Raw genomic sequence first — 18,165 nt, forward strand, 5'->3', positions numbered from 1 at the left:
GAGAGCGAGGTAGGCAGGAACAGGAGAGAGAGAGAGAGAGAGAGAGAGAGAGAGAGAGAGAGAGAGAGAGAGAGAGAGAGAGAGAGAGAGAGAGAGAGAGAGAGAGAGAGAGAGAGCGCAAAAATCTGCGGAGGGTCCATTTTCTTTCCTTCCCTCAACGGAGGAACGTTTGATTTTCTCCAACAAAAGAGATTTTGTTTTATTAGATTAGTTTTCGCACATGTTTATTTATCATTTTTTAAGCTCTTCTGTAGATTTTATTGCGTTTTTGGCGCAAATTCCTCACGTTTTTTAAACGGATCCAAACAGAAGGTAAGACCTGGAAATATCTGCTGTCCTCATATGATACACATGATTTTTAAAACTCACTGAGGCCTAAAATGTACCCGGTGCTGTAAATGTTTGAGCGCATTTCACGATTTAAAACCAGAGGAAAACACACATATTTTATTTACAAGCACTGAACTAACAGAACTAATGCTAAATCTGACATTTCATTATATTATTTTTCTTTCTTTATTACTCAGATGATTTATTATCTTTATATTTAAAATGTTCCCTGTTCTCTTGTGTGCGCGCACGACGCGCCATGAAAACACCCAGCCTGCACATCTGAAGCTCTCCTTTTCCTACAAACATGAATTATTTCTCCTCAAATCAGAAAACATTTCATTATTGTTTCACTTTGATGCGCAAAAATCCGTCATGTGGTTTAAAGCAGCCAAAAAACTCATGAAATGATTCATATTTTCTTCAGGTGAAAATGGATTCACCGCAAGGAGCAGAGAGGAAAAAAGCTTCATCACATGACGGATGATGATGATGATGATGTGGCGCAAAGATCCTTAATAATCCGCAGCGCAGGTGAGAAATTCAAGTCTTTATAGCGTCTCTGTTTGTTCTACAAATTCCTGCAACGCACATTTTCCTGCTGGTTGGTTCCCGAACTCCGAGCGGTGCCAGTCGGACCTGTTCGTCTGGATAAAGACCCATGAGGGTCACCCAGAGGGACATAACCCGCCCTGCGTCCTGCGGGTCTCTGAGCAGAAAGTCTTCTGTCTCACTGAAGGACCGCAGATGTGACGCTTTTAGCTCCGAAAACAGGTGTTTTCTCGCCCCCTGGTGGAGGAATGAGCAAAATGCACGTTAATTTACGCATTTTCTGAGGACAAATAACTTTCTTATCGGTTTAAAAAAATCTCTGTTTCATTCATTTGGTTCTGCATGTGCACACTTTGAAATCTAAGTCTCAGATTTAGGCTGAACACTGAAAGTCAGGAACTCTGACTGAATTATTGGTGTTTGTTTCACGTTTAAAATAACAGTTTTCAGATTTTATTTGACAAAATCCAAATAATTTAATCAAATGAACAAATAAAGATGGTAAATAATGTAGAGAGTTAACCAGAAGAGAGAATTCTGGACATTTTTAGCCATTATTTTATATCTGCTGTCCTCATACTGATGTTCTTTTAAAACAAAATATTAGAAAATACGTTTCAAACTCATATCATTTTTTATTTTATTCACTTGAAGCTCCTTCCATGCTCTGATATTAATCACATTTCTGTCATATTTCTATAAATCATAAATCTTTTACATTGCCCTGAAGCAGAATCTTATAGTTTTCACTGCAGAAATAAAAAGCAGATTAAAAATAAAGACATGCAGCAGAGTGAGGTCAGAACTGAACATCTGAGTGTCGCTGAATAATTTAAACTCTGTGGATCTGAACTTTAACCTGCTGCAGCTTCTGCAGGGACTGAAATAAGACTCCAGCCTGCATGTCGGCTCGGTTCTGTTCACCTCATTTAGCATTTCTCTACAAAATGATCAACTTTGGATTCAAGTTACACTTTTTATAATAATATCATCAAAGCTCAGAACACAGAAAAAGTTTGTTAAATTTGACTAAAATAGCATCAAGTTCAGAAACTAACAATGTAAAACATAAAAACATTTTTAAAAATTAGTTTATGCACAAAACAGTTTTAAATTTGAGATGCTTTTACTTTTATGTCTGCAGGTATAAATTTATACCTTTTTAGATTAAATTGTTCTGTAATTTCAGCTCAAACCTGAAATCTGTAAATCAGATTTAATCTCCATTTGACTGATTAAGACTCGAAGTTGAACCTGGTTTATTCCTGGATGTTTGTTGTTCCTCAGCTCAGTTTCCTGATTCAGCTGCAAAAAGATGTTTCTGGACTCCGGATTTTATTTCTTCACTAAAGGAGAAAATCTGTGGACTAAAACGTTGGTTCAAAGCTTTGAAATTCTTGGTGAAAAAATGATTAAAATGAACAAAAAAACTAATTATTCTCTGCAAACTTCAGGTTTGGACTATAAACCTCTCAGATTAACAGATTACAAGATTCCCAAATGAAGAAGTTACAGAATATAATTACAGCTTATAGAAATATGACTTTAAAATAAAAACTTTGAGTTTTAAAACATATTTTCTTACAATGCAGAGTGCATATATACTGTGCATGTGTTTGTAGCTACAGTAGCTTTCATTCAATGGTAAAACTGATCAGTATGTGAAATAATCAAGTCAATAAGTTCTTTTCACATCTTTATTTATGTCGATGCAAACATGTAAAAACCCAAACAGAACAAAAAAACATGAACATATTCACATATCCGACATGTCAGGAGGCGTTCAGGGTCCAGTTTTCCTCCACGTAAAGAAGAGCGCTTTAAGCTTTAATAGTGTAACAATAAGTGGGACGATCCAGAACCACAACCCTGATCCGTTCAGACGAGTTCGACCCAAGAACACAAACCCAAAACTATGGACAACAAATCTGGACTGTGGTCTGCAGGTTCGTCCCCCCCCCCACCCGGTGGCGTATAAAATATATAAAACAGGAGCAGGTACTGGCACATTCAGGCACTCAGGGTAAAAAAAGTGATGATTATGTGACACCTTACAGGTAAAACAATCAGATATAAGTGTAACACTTGGTTCCTCTCCTGTGTTCATTAAAAAGCTGCAGACAGGAAACAAAAACATGATTTTTACACTAAAACTGCACAGATTAAGCCAGTCGCCAAAATGTAACCGATTTCCTCCCAACAGAGAAGAAAATGTAGTGTGACTGAAACAAAAGCACTTAGTGTCTCTAACCATCAATAAAATAAAGTTTTATCAGCTACATAAAGATCTCAGCTCATAATAGTGTACAGATGATTAATAATATGTAAAAAAAAAAAAAAAAAAGACGTGAAGGTGGTAGTGTGATCTCAGGTCATACATGATTTTTTTTTTTACATTCATCGTTCCGGAAACTTCCAGACGCTCGTTGGTTGCTGTGGCAACAGCTTCCCAAACCCCCTGAAAGCTTCCCAACACAAGGCCAGTAACTCCACAAAGTGCAGAAATGTGATTTTATATCTTGAAGCTGGACTTTACGTCGACACTTCATGGAAAATATGATGAAATATTATTAATATAATGGAAACAAAAAGCAGATATTTCATGTTAATGCAGCTTTTAAAGCAGTTTCATGATAAATAGGCTGATTTTTATAGAGTTTATCTGCAAAAACACAAAGTCTTACCAAATAATGCGTCTAGTTTCTACTCCAAATATATTATTAGCACACTAGAAATAAAACAAAACCAACTTAAAAGGTAATAAATGAATAAGCTTATTTTAAGTCAGTACAGAAAGTTCTGGTTGAACTGGCAGATTTTTCCACTGGAAACAGAAAAAATGTTGTTACTGGTGAAAATGATCTGCCAGTGGAACTGGTTTTGTTTCATCTAGATACATGAATTATTGACTTAAAACAAGCTTATACTTTAGTTTTGTCTAATTTTAAATGTACTCACATATTTGCACTAGAAAGTAGACAAACATATTTGGTGATATTTTGTTTTTTCTTCCTTCTGTTAGATTCTGTTCTGCCCCATAAATGCACATTTGTGTCTAAATGCTGTGTTTATTTTATTAAGGTGAATTTATCTCTAAGCTTTAATTGGCTGTGATGTGAAAGCAGCCAATCAAAAGCCTGTTTGCGTGCAGCGGGATTTGGTAGACGTTGCCTTCAGGGTCGCGCGGTAAGAAGGAGATTTTTGCGGAAAGAGAGAGCAGGAGTGGGAATGTTGAGCCTTCCCTTCCTCTTCCTCCTCCTCCTCCTCATGTGCACCTGCGCAGCGCCTCCTGCATCTTCTCCTGCACGTGCTCCATCTTCTCGGCCCACTCCTCGCTCAGCCCCTCCTCGTCGTCGCCGATGATGGCGGAGTAGCCCATCAGGGCGATGAGGCCGATGCAGAACAGGTACGTGAGGCGCGTGCAGAGGCGCTCCATGACGCGGCGGTCGCCCTGCGAGTGCTTCAGGTACACCTCCAGGATGGGCCGGCTGAACAGCTTCCGCTTGCCCACCACGCCGTCGTACAGCGTGTGCAGGTTCTGGTCGCCCAGGTCGTTGGCGTAGCTCTCCTCGAAGTCGTCCTTCTTGCCGTTGCGGTGCTCCGGCCGCGCCTCCACCATGGCCATGAACTTCCTGAACTGGTTCTTCAGGTTCTCCTCCACGTGGCAGTACTGGCCGTCCAGCGTCTCCTTCTCGATCTGGACCAGCGTCCGGCGGTTCTGCTGGGACAGCTCGTCCAGCCTCTGGTGGACGGAGCCGAACTCGCGCTTCAGCGTGCGGATGTCCTCATCGTCCACGTGGTGCAGCACCACCCGGATCAGGGAGCCCGCCACGCCGAAGATGGGGTTGACCACGGCCGCCGCCGACGAGATGGTGGCCACGCACTGGAGGACTTTCACTAGGCCCTGCTTCAGCTTGCTGTGGTCGTCTTGTATCTCCTCATCCATCATGGTGTCGATGATCTGCAGCAGAGGAAGGGAAAGATTAGTCAGCATAACAAAAAACCTACGGGCGACTGTGGCTCTGCGGGTAGAGTAGTCGTCTTGCGATCGGAAGGTTGTAGGTTCGATTCCAGCTTCCTCCTGCCACGTGTCGATGTGCCCCTGGGCAAGGCACTTAACCCTAAATTGCTTACCGAGCTGCGTATCGGTGTATAAATGTGTGAGCGTTTGTGAGTGCGAATGGGTGAATGTGACTCTAGTGTAAAGCGCTTTGAGTGGTCAAAAATGATCGGATAAAGCGCTATATAAGTTCAGTCCATTTACCATTTACTAGACGTTAAATTGTCCGGTAATTATGGCGATAAACGATAATATTGTTGTTTTACGATCATTTTCAGGACATCTGTATTCATAATGCCACAATAACAAGTTCTGGAACTGGAAGATACTTAAGCTACCCAAAATAAAACACACAACTAGATTTTTTAATGATTATTTCCCTTATAAACGATGTTTTCAGCAGCAGCAGTGAGTCTTTGGTCTCCTTGTTCTCCTGGTTCGGTTCGGTCCACAGACAGACTCCTGCTAACGGACGTCAGCTCTGCCTGGTTCCAGCTGCTAAGTGTGTTTGTTCCCGTTAAAACGCCCCACTGCTCGCATGCATCTCATCTCCATTACGTTACCGTGGAAACTAGCTCATCAATCTCATTCAGCCCGCCTTGTGGAGGCGCACTGCTGTTTGTTCATCTCAAAGAAAACAAAACATTTCATTTGTTTTGTTTTTTCAGAATCATAATGATGAAAAACACATTTTAAACTTTTAGTACAACATTAATACGGAGTAAATAAAGCACTGTAGCTGGTTCCATGTTTCATCAGCCTCAACTCTTTCTGATCCAGTTGATGATGGGAATTTTATGGGACTTCAGCTCAATTCAAACTCCAATCATGGCTGGAATAGAAACGTATTACTGTGGCGTTTGGACCTCTGTCACCATTTCTCTTACGCTCTATATTAGAACCCTGAAAAAACGAATCCAGGTTATTATATTTAACCCAAACAAACAAAATAACGAAAACTGAAATTGAGAAAACATTTTTGTTAGCTGAAATAAACTAAAATGGTAATTAATGGGGAAAAAACTCTAATTGCCTGGAACTATATCATGCGTTTATAAAACTAAAACATACTTTGTTTTTGAGTTTATGAATCTAATATTAGCCTTTTCAACTGATGTGTTTTGTTTTTCCTCCACACAAGCAGTTTACGGCAGCTGACGGCTAATTACCGTACTCCTGTCTCCTCCTGGCAGCATTTAAGCTAGTCTGCAAAATGGCGACAACAAAAGTGGTTAGCTGAACAATAATTTAATACATTTTTTGAAGATGGCATCTTCTGCTGAGTATTCATTACCCAATCGATGTATAATTAATAACACCATAGCTTTATATCCCTGGTTCTGCTAAACATGATCACTGAATGAACTGGATAAAAAAGGCTGCAGGTTGAACTCTTCTGGAACGTTCTAACTCCGGTGGGCAGATTTTTGTCCCTGTCTGGGTGCCGTTGGCAGCCATGAAGGAGTTAACAGCCTCCATGTTTGTTCATGACGCAGCTTTTCAGCACCAGGCCGTTGTCTGTGGGTTTCTATGGACCGAGCCGATAGCTCCTGTGTGACACGACCAGCAGCTGGCGGGCGGCTCGCCGCTGCTAAACGTGTTTATTACGTAACGGAAGCAACATGATCTCAGGCTTAGTCTGGGGTGGGATATCTGACACCCATGACTTATTTTTAAAACTCCTACAGGAGTAATCAGTGTTTTACTTCCTGAACCGACCAGAACCAGCCACATTACAGCAGCGGTTCTGATAATCAAAGAACCACCGAGGCCACAGGGCGACATGTTTTCCGTTTTACTTTCTCTTCCTGTTAGCGCCACAAGGGGGCGGCATTTCACCCGCCTTTCCAGAAACATCCACAGCATCCATGTGATTTCAGCACCACAGCTGTGGACTGAAACTACCGCACAGGCTTAACCCTTTAAATGCAGAAAAACGGGCCAAATATGGACTTTAAATGGATTTAATCTGCAAGAATTACCCGATTTATTTTTAATATTCAGGAAGTCAACTTTCAGACACTTAAATAGATCAAATTAAACTTGTTTGGTGTGTTTGAAAACATGACTGTGTTGAATAAATAAAATCATCGCAACTGTTCTGAGACACATTTATACTGCATTATACTGCTGCTTCAAAGAGGCCATTTTTTTAATAATATGAATGATTATAAATGACCCCTTGTCTAAACATTTGCTGTTTAAAGACAATTAGATTACTCTCTGTATTTTAACTCGTCTTGTTTTGTTATTCTTTCAGAAAACTCACTGGAAAAAGGAGACAATCTGTTTTTCTCAGCACAATACAACAAACTCCAACAGATAATGCAGGTAACTAAAGGGTTAGTCCTTGTGTTTCTTTTTCAAATATGATTTATCTACCAATAATATTGCATTTTGTAATCATTACTTAATGAGAATTAAAGTGTATTTTGTGACTTTAGGTTGGTAAACCCCCAATAAAGGCTGTTTTTAGCTCTAAATTAACCCTTTGTGCCGATTTAATTGACCTAATATTTATTGCAAAGCTTTAAAAATAATAACCTCAACCAACTAAACGTCATGATTGTGAGATATTTTAGTGTTTTAAAGCAGGAATTAGTTCCAACTTTCAAGCTAAAATTATAAAACTCAATTAAAAAGTTAATTAGTTCTCATTAAGCAGACCAATTACAGTCATTTTGTTGGAAAACCTGTAAAGTGAGCCAGCCAACAACAGCTCAGCCTTTATAAGCAGGAGTCTCAGCACGTCTAATGAAACAGAACACACATAAGGCCCACATTTTATGCATAAATGGATTTTTAGGAGTTATTTGGAGATAATAAAATGTTTAAAAACCGTGTATGTGACGGTTGACTGTCTGAACAGGAAGTGCCAGGCTCTTCTCACCTGTTTCCAGGCAGCACAGAGGCCATCTTGAATGTCTTCAATCACAACAGCAATGCTAGGCTAACTGTAAATATATTCTGGTCCTTCAGCAAGTTCTGCCCAAAGCTCACAGTTTACATTTTAGTGCCTGGTTTTGGGTTGTTTTCTGGGATTTGACCATATTTTCTGACTGTTTTCCTCTACAGGCCTCTCTCCTCCTGCTGGCTAACAGACTTCCCAAAGGAAGACGGTCCCACAAGCTGAAATTCCCCAAACAATAACGGAACCAACGTCCCAATCCTCCAACAATCAAGCGTCATCCGGAGTTCTTTGTTTGTGAGTGTTATAAAAAGCAGCACATCCCCTCAGCAGCAGCCCAGGCCCACCTTCCTGCGCAGCTATGGCTCCCCCTAGCTACCTCTCCGTATTTCCTTGTTGGTGCACACCCAGAGCCCTGACCCTCCCTGCCTACAAAACACACCAAATACACCAAAATACACCTGAAAAGTTGACTTTCTCTCCATATATCCCGAGTAAAGAGTCTCTATTTGCCTCCCAGCCGACATTGGGCCCCATTGGTCCCAGCAGAGCAGAGGATTTCTTACCTTTTCAAACTGGCTCTGACTAAAACTGCCTTTCCAAAGTCCCAAGCTCGACACCCTCCTTCTTCTTCCCAGCAATCCCTGCAAAAAGGACACTTCCATGTATGTTGAATATGTGGGGGTGATCAAATTGGACAAAACCATTTTTTAAATCCAAATTAGCCCCTCCAAATGAAAAATAAGGTTATTTGGGCCTCAAATAGATAAAAGCACCAATATGGCACCAAAAATACCATTTAAAATGAGTTAAATAATGAAACCCCCTACCTTGGAAATACACCGTCCCACCCCCTAAATTTCACACTTCTTCTGCTCCACCCAATAGCCAAACAGTTAGAGAGACGCAGTTGTCGTTGAGTGCGCAGCTGAACTCTTGGAGACGCTCAGCTGACTTCAGCGCGTTTCCAAACCCCGGGGCGTCTCAGGAAGCCTGCAGAAGCACAACTGATGGGCCTTGTTGGTCAGACCGGCTGTTTTTGTTGCGGAATAGATTTGAAAATGTGGCGGAAAGTTTAAAATCCAGATAAAAATCCAGTGAAACCCAAAAAGAGCGCAGCGAATCCAAGTTAGACCCTCTCCAAATTCAGCAGGTGCATCCAGAGGCGCAGAGAACTCTCCAAAGGCTCCAGGGAGGGAAAAACAAGAAGCTCATCAGAGTTTAAAGGTAAAAATTCAAATTTTATCTAAATATTACAATTTGGGTTAAAAATATTAAGCGGCACTCAAATAAAGTCAAATTTAAAGAGCGCAAAGGAAAAACAATATTCCTAGAGGCGCAGTAGCTTTATCGGAAATGCAGCTTATTATTGTATCTGTTTATAAGTATTTACTGCTTAAATGCTTATAAACAGATGCTACTAGCTCTGGATCACACATTAATACGTAAAGGTCCGGTCTGCCTGAGCAGAAAAGCGAAAAAGCGTAAAGAAAAGCAGTGACCGCATCCAGTCAGCGCGCTGAAATCCTCTCAGTCTGCGCCTCCAGCCAGGCTTCAGGAGGCTTCAGTCCATTTCTGCAGCGGATAAAATCAGCGGATCCTCGGGTGTGTTCACTCCTCCGACCGTTGAGGACGTTTCCCCAAAACAAACCTGCATGCAAATGATGCTGCCGCCTCCAGCAGCAGCAGCAGCAGCAGCAGCAGCAGCGTTGAAGTGGCCCTGCCTCCGGCATGTTTACATCCGCACGCAGGCTCCATTAGGACGGGCGTCCGCCTCCATGCGTGTCCAGAACGGCGACAAACACCCGCAAATCCTCTGCCATCCCCCCCACCCCCCTATCTGAAACCCCAACCCTGGACACACAGCGGCACACCAGCGGCGCGGTTCTTCCTGCGCGTCACTCTGCGCATAAAACAGGAACAGAAGAAGCTCTGTCCGTTAGAAACCACAAAGCTTTCATTATATCTGCAGACATGAATGAGAGGATCGCGCCTCACATCTTGCTGCTGGTGGAAACATCCGCACATATAGAGGCTTTGTTTAGCGCCATGTGCGCAGCCGCATGTGCGCAGCGGCAGCTGAACAGCGGCTCACATTTCAGACCCAGACAGCAGTCATGGTGGGACAAACAGCCAGTCATGATTCTGCAGGAAAGACCACACTTGTGCAACATCAGCAGCTGCGCGTTGGGCCGCAGTCAGAAAGCGTAATGCGCAGGATTCAGGCTGACAGTCTGTGATGTGAGATGCATGTTTTTGTATTTTTATGTTTTTGTTTCTGCAGCGCTGAAAGACACACAGATGGAGGAGCGATGGTAGGAATCACTCCAGGACAAGAATCAGGTAGAAACCAGCAGAAACAGGCGATCATTTCTACATTCACACCTCATTTGGTTGTTTCACATTATTTTATTCAGACTAAGTAATGATTTTATCATTGTTTTTCACACACAAGGAACATGTTCAATAAGAAATGTCTTAAGTTCTTAATAAAAGTGCAATATGTAAAATCTCATATTTTCCTCTTTTGTTATAATTGTTTATTCACACAAAAATATAAATTGTTGGTAAAGTTGCAAGTGATGTAAATGAATGCTCATTACAGTGCCTTAATAATAAAAGTTAAATCCATATTACTGCGTTCTTTTTTTATTATGCAAAAATAAAAGGTCATTTTGAAATCCCATTTTATGAACTTTTAAAAATTAACCCAGAAATTTGAATCCCACAGCTGCATTTAAATATATTTATTATTTAACACGTGGAAAATAGAGAGAGGTACAAAACATGAAAAGATTTATTTTAGTAGAAACTCAGCTGATCATTTTTAGAAACATAAAAACGGGAATCATTTCGCTGCCGCTGGCAGGTGCAGTAACACATACTGAACTCCAGGGGCGCTGCACATGTACAACATCAGGATGAATGTGGAAGATCTCAGGGTTCAACAAGTAAAAACGGAAGCAGGGAAGGCCGATGACGTCAATGATCTGAGTGAAATGTTGAATTCAGGAAAGAAAAACTGAAATTATAATTTTAGTTCAGATTCCCGGGTTCTTTTTCCTTCAATACGGGAGAAAACATGTCGGTAAATCAAATGTCATCTGCAAAAATAAAACCTGCTAATTGCAGTTATGTTAACTTTGATGTTTTTTGAAAGCAATTATCCATCTCTCGTCTCTCTCAAAAATAATACAAATAACATCACTCAAAATTAGAAGTTTTGTAAAAGCAGCTAATTTATGTGTTTGGATATTATTATTCAACTTGGATTGAGTCAAAACACCAGAAAGCCGTTTTACACAAACAATCATTTAGAAAGAGCAACTCTGTTCAATCAGTAACAGATTTTACTGAACAAATCATCCCAGAGGAACGATAATGTTGTTGTTTTGAGACCATTTTCATCTACTATACTGATAATGGAAAGACTGATAAACTAAAATTTGTTACAGAACACTCCACACTGGAACTGGAAGACAATAAAACAACCAAAAACCATAAAAAAAGCAAATAAAAACAACTTACAACCAAAACCACAAATAAAATGGATTCTGATGTCTCTGTTAAAACTGTCCTTCAGAAAATATGAATCATTATAAAGGTAATCACCTAGCTTATTTAAATTCATCATGTGATTAACTGATTAATTGCTTATTGTGACAGGATTATCAATCACATGGCGATGGTGGAGAGGAAACGAGAAGAAACCTGCAGCTAAAACATCGAGTTTATGAAAAAAATAATTCATTCAGGAAGCGCATCATCAAATACAATGTTCTTGGATAAACTTTAAATTTAGTAAAAATCAGAGTAAATTGTGGGTAATCTTGCAATCTCTTCCTTTTCCTCTTGAAGAACCTGGAATCCTGTTTTCCTTCATAATCGATGGATGTCAGATGTACGAGTTAAACAAAGTTTACACAGATGAGCTTGTTGAACCAGTCAGTCTGCTGCAGTCAGTTTTAGATATAGCCGTATTCTAGATGCTTTTTCATTCCAGTTTTCATGATATTCCCACAAAAATGTAACAATTTGACTGGAAAGTTTGTGTTTTTTTACTAAACCTTCCCTTTAGATTTGATTAGTTACTTGAACCTGGTCTCCCTACGTCCAATAAACCCTGGAATCTGAATAAAAACGTTTGTAAAAGCACGACTGTGATCATCAGCTGCACATTATTCCAGTGATAACCAGGGGCCCCTCTCCGTTGGGCCCCTGCGTGGCTCCAGCAGGGTTCAGGTTCTCCATCAGGTGTCCGTACTGCAGGCCCTCTGTGGGGTGGCGAGCCGTTTTCCTGTCGTAGTACCTCCGGGAGGCGGCCCTCCACATCTCCCTGCGCATCATCTGGGACTCCTCCGGCAGGTCTGAGATCATCCGTTTCCTCCGCTCCTCCACCAAATAGCCGCGCTGGGCGCTTGCTGCATGGCCGCCGCCATGGAGGCTCGCCTGCTGACGGGCGATTTTACGGGCGTAGTATCTTTTGGAAGCTGCTCTCCACGCCGCCCGCTTCAGCCTCTGGGCCTCCTCCGTCAGCTGCGACGTGGGAACATTCTTCTTTTTGTTCCTAAGAGAGACGACAGGTGGGAAAAGATCAAGATCGATCTGAATCGGGTAAAAATCAATAATCAATTTACGATTACTTGTAGATTAAAAACCGTTCCAAGCGATTAACTAGTAACGCCCATCTAGACCGTCTTTTAGTGTTGTAGTTTGGCCGCCATCCAGTAGAAGGTGTCACAGCTCATTCCTAAGCAGAGCCAGTTGATACAGAAACAAAGATGGCGGCACCATACCAGAACGAGAAAGAGACACGGTCCAAACCGGGTGGGATGCAAAATTAACTTTATGGGGTTAACAAAACATTGACAAGTTCCTGACGTTTGACCTTTATGACGACATATTAGAGACTTTGCAGGTAGAAAAAAAAGTAAATTTATACAGAAAAACTGATAAATTCAGAGTTAGGTAATCTAGAAAAAAACTTGGACATTTGAGTTTCAAAAATCTTGAAACTGTAGTGCCGGCTGCAAACCAGACGAGGAGTTATTCAGTGACATTGTTTGAAAACGATCCGACTTTTTTCTGGACAATTTTGTAGATAAATCTCAAAATTTCTCAGTTTTCATTTTCAAATCCTTAATTGTTTGAGTGCAGAAATTTCAGACTTTTTTTCCTTGAAAATTTCTGAGATTAATCTAAAAATGTAGTTTTTTTGGGGGAAATTTACTCCTGTTTTTTTCTCTCTGCAGTGGCTCTAATACGGCATCGTACACCACGATCGTAGTTTGAACCTGTTATTCAAAAATCACCGATGTGTTACTAAGGCGACAATGTGATGGCAGAGAAGCAGAGGAAATAACGCAGCAAAAATCATAACATGATGCAAAAAACATGCCGTTTTATGAGGACGGTTGATTTTGAGAACTGTTTTCAGTTATTAGAGTGAAGTTTTAACATCCTTTAAAGAGAAACCAGACAATACTTCTGTTCTTGGGGAATTCATCTTTTTATTTTTCTCTTCAACAACTTAAGAGGTTTTTGTTTTGTTATATTTTATAAATATGTCTAAGTTTAATAATATGAGAAAACCACAATTTTATGTTTATTCACTGTATTTAACACAGTTGACACAAAATGATTTTTTTTAATTCAGCATATATGAAACATTTTTTTCCTTATGATTCAGAAGAAAACTCAGTTTGTTAAGAAAATGGAGGTTGATCAAGTTAGCAATCAACTTTGGATTAACTCATTAATCAATAACTTGCATCTCTAGTCTGGATCTACATATAAATAAAGCCGCTCTCTGGGCTGGATCAGTTTCCGTTCGGCACTTAAATCTTTAAAAAAATGAAAATGGTAACTATTTTCTGTATTTATTTAGCTATAATCTGCGTCTCACCTCAGTTGATCTCCTGCAGAGCTTTGAAAACCAGCAGGATTTACTGGAGTTTTTTCCCTCAGCATATGACCCTCATTGTTCTCCACATGATCTGCAGGAACTAAGAGAGGTGGGATGCAACATTAGATGTTTTTACAAAATAAACATATTAATTAGGATATAAGTGTGCATGAATTCTGAGCACCTGGTGAATGATGATGATGATCAGGACTCTGCTCGTCCGGACACGGACTTCCTGGTTGCTCCTGAGATTCTGCAGCTCTCTCCTCGCTCAGCTCCCATTCTATCAGGACAGCATCCACATCACAGGGCTCCTCCTTCACCACGAGGCTGCTGGGAGATGTAGGCAGGTTCCTGGTGGCCTCTGTGCCCCCTGAAGCCTCCGAGGAGCGGGATGTGCAGGTGGAGGTTATGCCCAGGTAGCTGGGCGGTGATGGGAGGAGCGACTCGTGGTACTGGGAAGGGAAATGAGACGAGGGTCGAGGATAAACGCCCACTGTGGAAGAAAAAGCCGCAGTAAATAACTAAGAAAAAACACAGTAGATCATATATTATTAGTCCGTGTTATACATTTGTTGGGGCATCCACTTGTACCAGAATCCTTAAATGTTTTATATTCTCTCATTGTGGACTTATGGACGTCACATACAACTCTTCCTTCAATGATTTCTCTTCATATTGGTGCAGCTCTATTACATTTATCAATATCTCTACTCTTACGTAGAGTAAACTTTGTGGCTACTCACTAAAAGTAACTTACACTGAATGATAAATAAATATACCAGACCAGCAGTCACACCTAGTGAGACTAGTCTTAAAAATACTTGAACATAAATATTTTTTGTCAGTCTGATTACAACTGTTTTAAATATTAAATCAGCATTATGTCGACTGAAAAAGTCAACGTAAATCTTTATTTTCTACAGTTTTGTTTTTGTTTAAAAGGTTTGAGTACGTTTTACTTTTTATCTGAATAAACATGTTTAAGTAGAGCTACTCTTACTTGAGTACAATTTTTTGGCTACACTAGGTTAAAGTTAGGACACCTGAGTTGTCATCAGTGTTTTTACTCGGGTTTAGTGATGACATCATCTAATCTGCGTGTTTTTTTTTTGTAGCTTTTCACTCGTGTTTTAGAGAGACGCGTCCGTGGGCGCTTACAGGAAAGGCTCAGGTCACAGTCCTGCGGTCCTGCTGCCACCTCAGGGCCCACTCCCCCTGCTTCAGCCCGGATCTGCTCCCCTGTCTGTCGGTTAGCGGAGGTCCGGCTCCCGGCCTCGAACAACCCGCACGTGCAGCCATGTCTGCGCAGCACCTGCAGCTCGCGCTCGATCTCCGTGAGCCTGCCCTCCAGCCGCTGGATCTCTTTGTCCCTGTCGGCCACCATCCGCTGGTACTCCCGCGTCCTGGCGCTGTTCACCCCGTACAACACGTTCAGCACCGAGTCTATCGCCAGCCTGACGGCGTTCTCCACCACCACCGCCTCCTCGTCGTGAAGCTGCGAGCGCAGAGTTTTGTTTTCGACCAGATTCATCCTGAGAGGCGACCTGTGGAGGTGAGCCGAGCAGCGGGAGGAGCTCCACCAAGAACAAGAGCAGCACCACCAGCTGAGCCCCCGCTGTCCGCTGGAACCACGACAAAATGGCGGATCCGAGTGAGTTCTGCGGTGTAAAACCACGTTAAGCAAAGGCTTGTTCAAAAGTCAGAGTTATTTAGCTCAAACTGTTTCCCAATAAACAGCTCGGGGTCCAACAGTCCCTCTCTTCTTCGTTTAAACATTCATTCTAAAAAGCCACAGCTCCCCCTTGTGGAGGCAATACAAATACAGCCCAAGCTCATCTAATCAGCTCATTAGAGCAGGAGTCAGCAGCAGCCATAGCAAACCTTTTCTGTCTCCAGGGCAGCTCAGCAACATTTTATTAAAAGCAACAACAGTAGATTGTTTTACATGGTTGGCATGTTTTCCTATGCGTCATGCATTAACGCCACCTGCTGGTATGGAATGTGACTCAAAGTATTATTTTGTACACATTTGGTCAATAATATTATATGTTGTAAACTGCGGTATTTTCTCTGCGTCACCTTATTATTATTTTTATTGTTTATTTTTTTAAAATTGTTTTTATCGTTTTTTGAGTACATGCAACTCAACCTGTGAAATCTGATATTTTGTATTAATATTGCCGTTTTCTTTGTAAACTGATATTCTAAATAAAGGTTTAAAAATCATATTTTATTAATCAACTTTAGTTTCTTTTAAAAATGTTACAATAATTTGAATACATTTACATTCTGCATTTTCCTGTAGCATATCCATTAAATTAATGCTTCTTAATTTTTCTCAATTCTTCCACCATATTTTCTGTCATATCTACAACTAATTAAAACAGAATGTTTTATTGTTTCAAATTCCTGTATTGTGTTGTTGTATTGTGAATAAGATGACAATTATATCCAAAACTTAATCTTGCTAATATTAATATAATATTCTTTTACATTTCTCCTTCATGTTCTCATGTTTTCCAATATGTGTTGATATTATAACCATAAACTTATAACTGCTAATCCCGCCATTTGTTTCCTGAATAAAGAGTGCTGCATTTCTAATAAAATGCCCCAGTAAAGTATGAAATACAGTAAATCATTATACCTTCCAGCAGGATTTTTAGAAATACTTTTATTGGTCTTACATTATTTTTCAACTGAGAAATTAAATTTTGTTTTTAATAGCAGCCATAATAATAAATTATTAGATATGATTTTTTAAAATCATATCATATATGAAAATATACAAGCTTATTTTTTTATAGGGAATTAAAACATTCTTATGATCTCATTAATTGAGACATAATTTTACAATAGTTTTTAAGGTATAAGAAGGTAGATTAATTTATAATCATCAACATAGTTTTTACTTTATGAAACAGCAGCTTGCCAGAGGAGACCCCATGACGTAGAAATATGAAATGAGTGCAGCATGACGTCACCTGGGGCAGAAACAAAAAGCTGACATACAAAACTACTGACGGCCACCAGAGGGCGCGCTATTTACCCCAAAACATCTGACGTTTTCTTTTCCTGTGACGTAAGTGAGTCGGGTTTTCCACGTCATTATAGCGTCACTGAATGGGGGTTTAAGATGCCACCATCAAATAGATATGTGGGGACGTTTGTGTGTAATATGATGATGCTGACCCATCGGGTTTCAGGTCAACCTGGAGCTTTACTTTTTGTAGAAAGTGACTGACTGCTATTTCATTTTAACTTTAGCTCAGATTCCTTTGCCCTTTAATAAAAAACCTTCTTCTCTCCAGAAATAACGCCTCCTTCATTCTTCAGAAAAAAAAAAAAAAGAAAATTGATTCCGTCTTTTAGTAGTTGAAATCCCGCCACTTGGGGGCGCAGTGTCAATAAGCTAGAAGAGCTATTATGATCTCTGTTGGAGAGGGGAAACAACATAATGCAGCTCATCCAAGCCCTTGTGGGATTTAGCCTTGAAAAGTAAACATATAATTTCACTGACACGTTTCTCCTAACTGTGAGTAATTTCACCTGTGGAAATGTTGCAAAGACAAAGCTGCTCAGCAGTGATGAGGGTTGATTTCTTCCATCCATTTTCTTTATACCCTTGTCCCTGGTGGGGTCAGGAGGGTTGCTGGTGCCAGCTAATGTTCCGGGTGAGAGGCAGGGTCGCCCTGGACAGGTTGCCAGTCTGTCGCAGGGCAACACAGAGACACACAGGGACAATTTAGACAGACCAGTTAACCTGACAGTCATGCTTTTGGACTGTGGGAGGAAACTGGAGTACCTGGAGAAAACCCATGCATGCACAGGGAGAACATGCTAACTCCATGCAGAAAGACCGGGGCTGGGAATCAAACCCAGAACCTTCTCTACCAACTGCACCACTGTGCAGCCCTGGGCTGATATCCTGTGAGGACAAATGCATTTCCACTGATTACTGAGGAGAGTATGAGTAATTCTTAAACTGTATTTATTAAAATGTAGATAAAACAGATAAGTTGTTTTTAAGATGATACTCCGTTTCCATTTTCCATTATGTTCTGAGAAATTCATTTTTAACTAAAACACACTTTGAAGTTAAAGAACAAATATTATCCTTGTAACAGAAATCACAGAGGGACAAAAGCCTCTCATTGTGGAGGCATCTCCACTAAAGTGGAACTGTGTGTCCATAATTACCATCATTACATTTGGAGGAAAAATGGGGATGCCTCTACCATAATAACTGTGACGCATGGAGGTGGCAGCATCATTCTGTGGACATGTTTTGCTGCAGGAGGAACTGGTGCACTTAAAAAAATGGATGGCATCTTCCAGAATTTAACAAGTTGTTTTATTTTCATATGAGGAGTTTTTTTCATCAAAAACCTAAAATAGCTAAATAAA

At 40.5% G+C, this 18,165-nt stretch overlaps 2 protein-coding genes and 1 long non-coding RNA gene across 9 annotated transcripts; 1 reads left to right on the forward strand and 2 right to left on the reverse strand.

Moving 5' to 3' along the window:
- The first annotated feature begins 189 nt into the window (after window positions 1-189).
- Window positions 190-10,483, forward strand: LOC145555309 (uncharacterized). 5 transcript variants are annotated; one of them, XR_014091436.1, is made up of 5 exons: window positions 764-864; window positions 7,203-7,273; window positions 7,812-7,898; window positions 8,018-9,077; window positions 10,135-10,483. It is a non-coding gene; the product is annotated as an uncharacterized LOC145555309 (long non-coding RNA). The 5 variants fall into 5 exon arrangements; XR_014091435.1 differs by having other exon boundaries at window positions 8,018-8,147; XR_014091438.1 differs by lacking the exon at window positions 7,812-7,898 and adding an exon at window positions 190-312 and having other exon boundaries at window positions 758-864; window positions 7,203-7,284; window positions 8,018-10,483.
- rpz (rapunzel) lies at window positions 2,566-8,557 on the reverse strand. 3 transcript variants are annotated; one of them, XM_081616949.1, is made up of 2 exons: window positions 8,312-8,557; window positions 2,566-4,843 (listed from the first exon to the last, which is right to left on the reverse strand). In XM_081616949.1, exons 1-2 carry the CDS (start codon window positions 8,555-8,557, stop codon window positions 4,148-4,150), a joined length of 942 nt encoding a protein of 313 aa, XP_081473075.1. In that variant the 3' UTR covers window positions 2,566-4,147. The 3 variants fall into 3 exon arrangements, with proteins under 3 accessions (XP_081473075.1, XP_008428950.2, XP_008428954.1); XM_008430728.3 differs by having other exon boundaries at window positions 8,417-8,488; XM_008430732.3 differs by lacking the exon at window positions 8,312-8,557 and adding an exon at window positions 7,833-8,021.
- A 99-nt stretch (window positions 10,484-10,582) lies between the features above and the next one.
- On the reverse strand, window positions 10,583-15,543 carry LOC103477568 (uncharacterized). Its single transcript, XM_008430733.3, has 4 exons — window positions 14,917-15,543; window positions 13,940-14,251; window positions 13,756-13,855; window positions 10,583-12,417 (listed from the first exon to the last, which is right to left on the reverse strand). The coding sequence occupies exons 1-4, from the start codon at window positions 15,287-15,289 to the stop codon at window positions 12,018-12,020; spliced, it is 1,185 nt and encodes a 394-aa protein (XP_008428955.1). The 5' UTR covers window positions 15,290-15,543; the 3' UTR covers window positions 10,583-12,017.
- Between the last annotated feature and the right edge of the window lie 2,622 nt (window positions 15,544-18,165).

This window comes from Poecilia reticulata, chromosome 16 (genome assembly GCF_904066995.2).
Source record: "Poecilia reticulata chromosome 16, P_reticulata-male-v2, whole genome shotgun sequence".
Classification (NCBI taxonomy): Eukaryota; Metazoa; Chordata; class Actinopteri; order Cyprinodontiformes; family Poeciliidae; genus Poecilia; species Poecilia reticulata.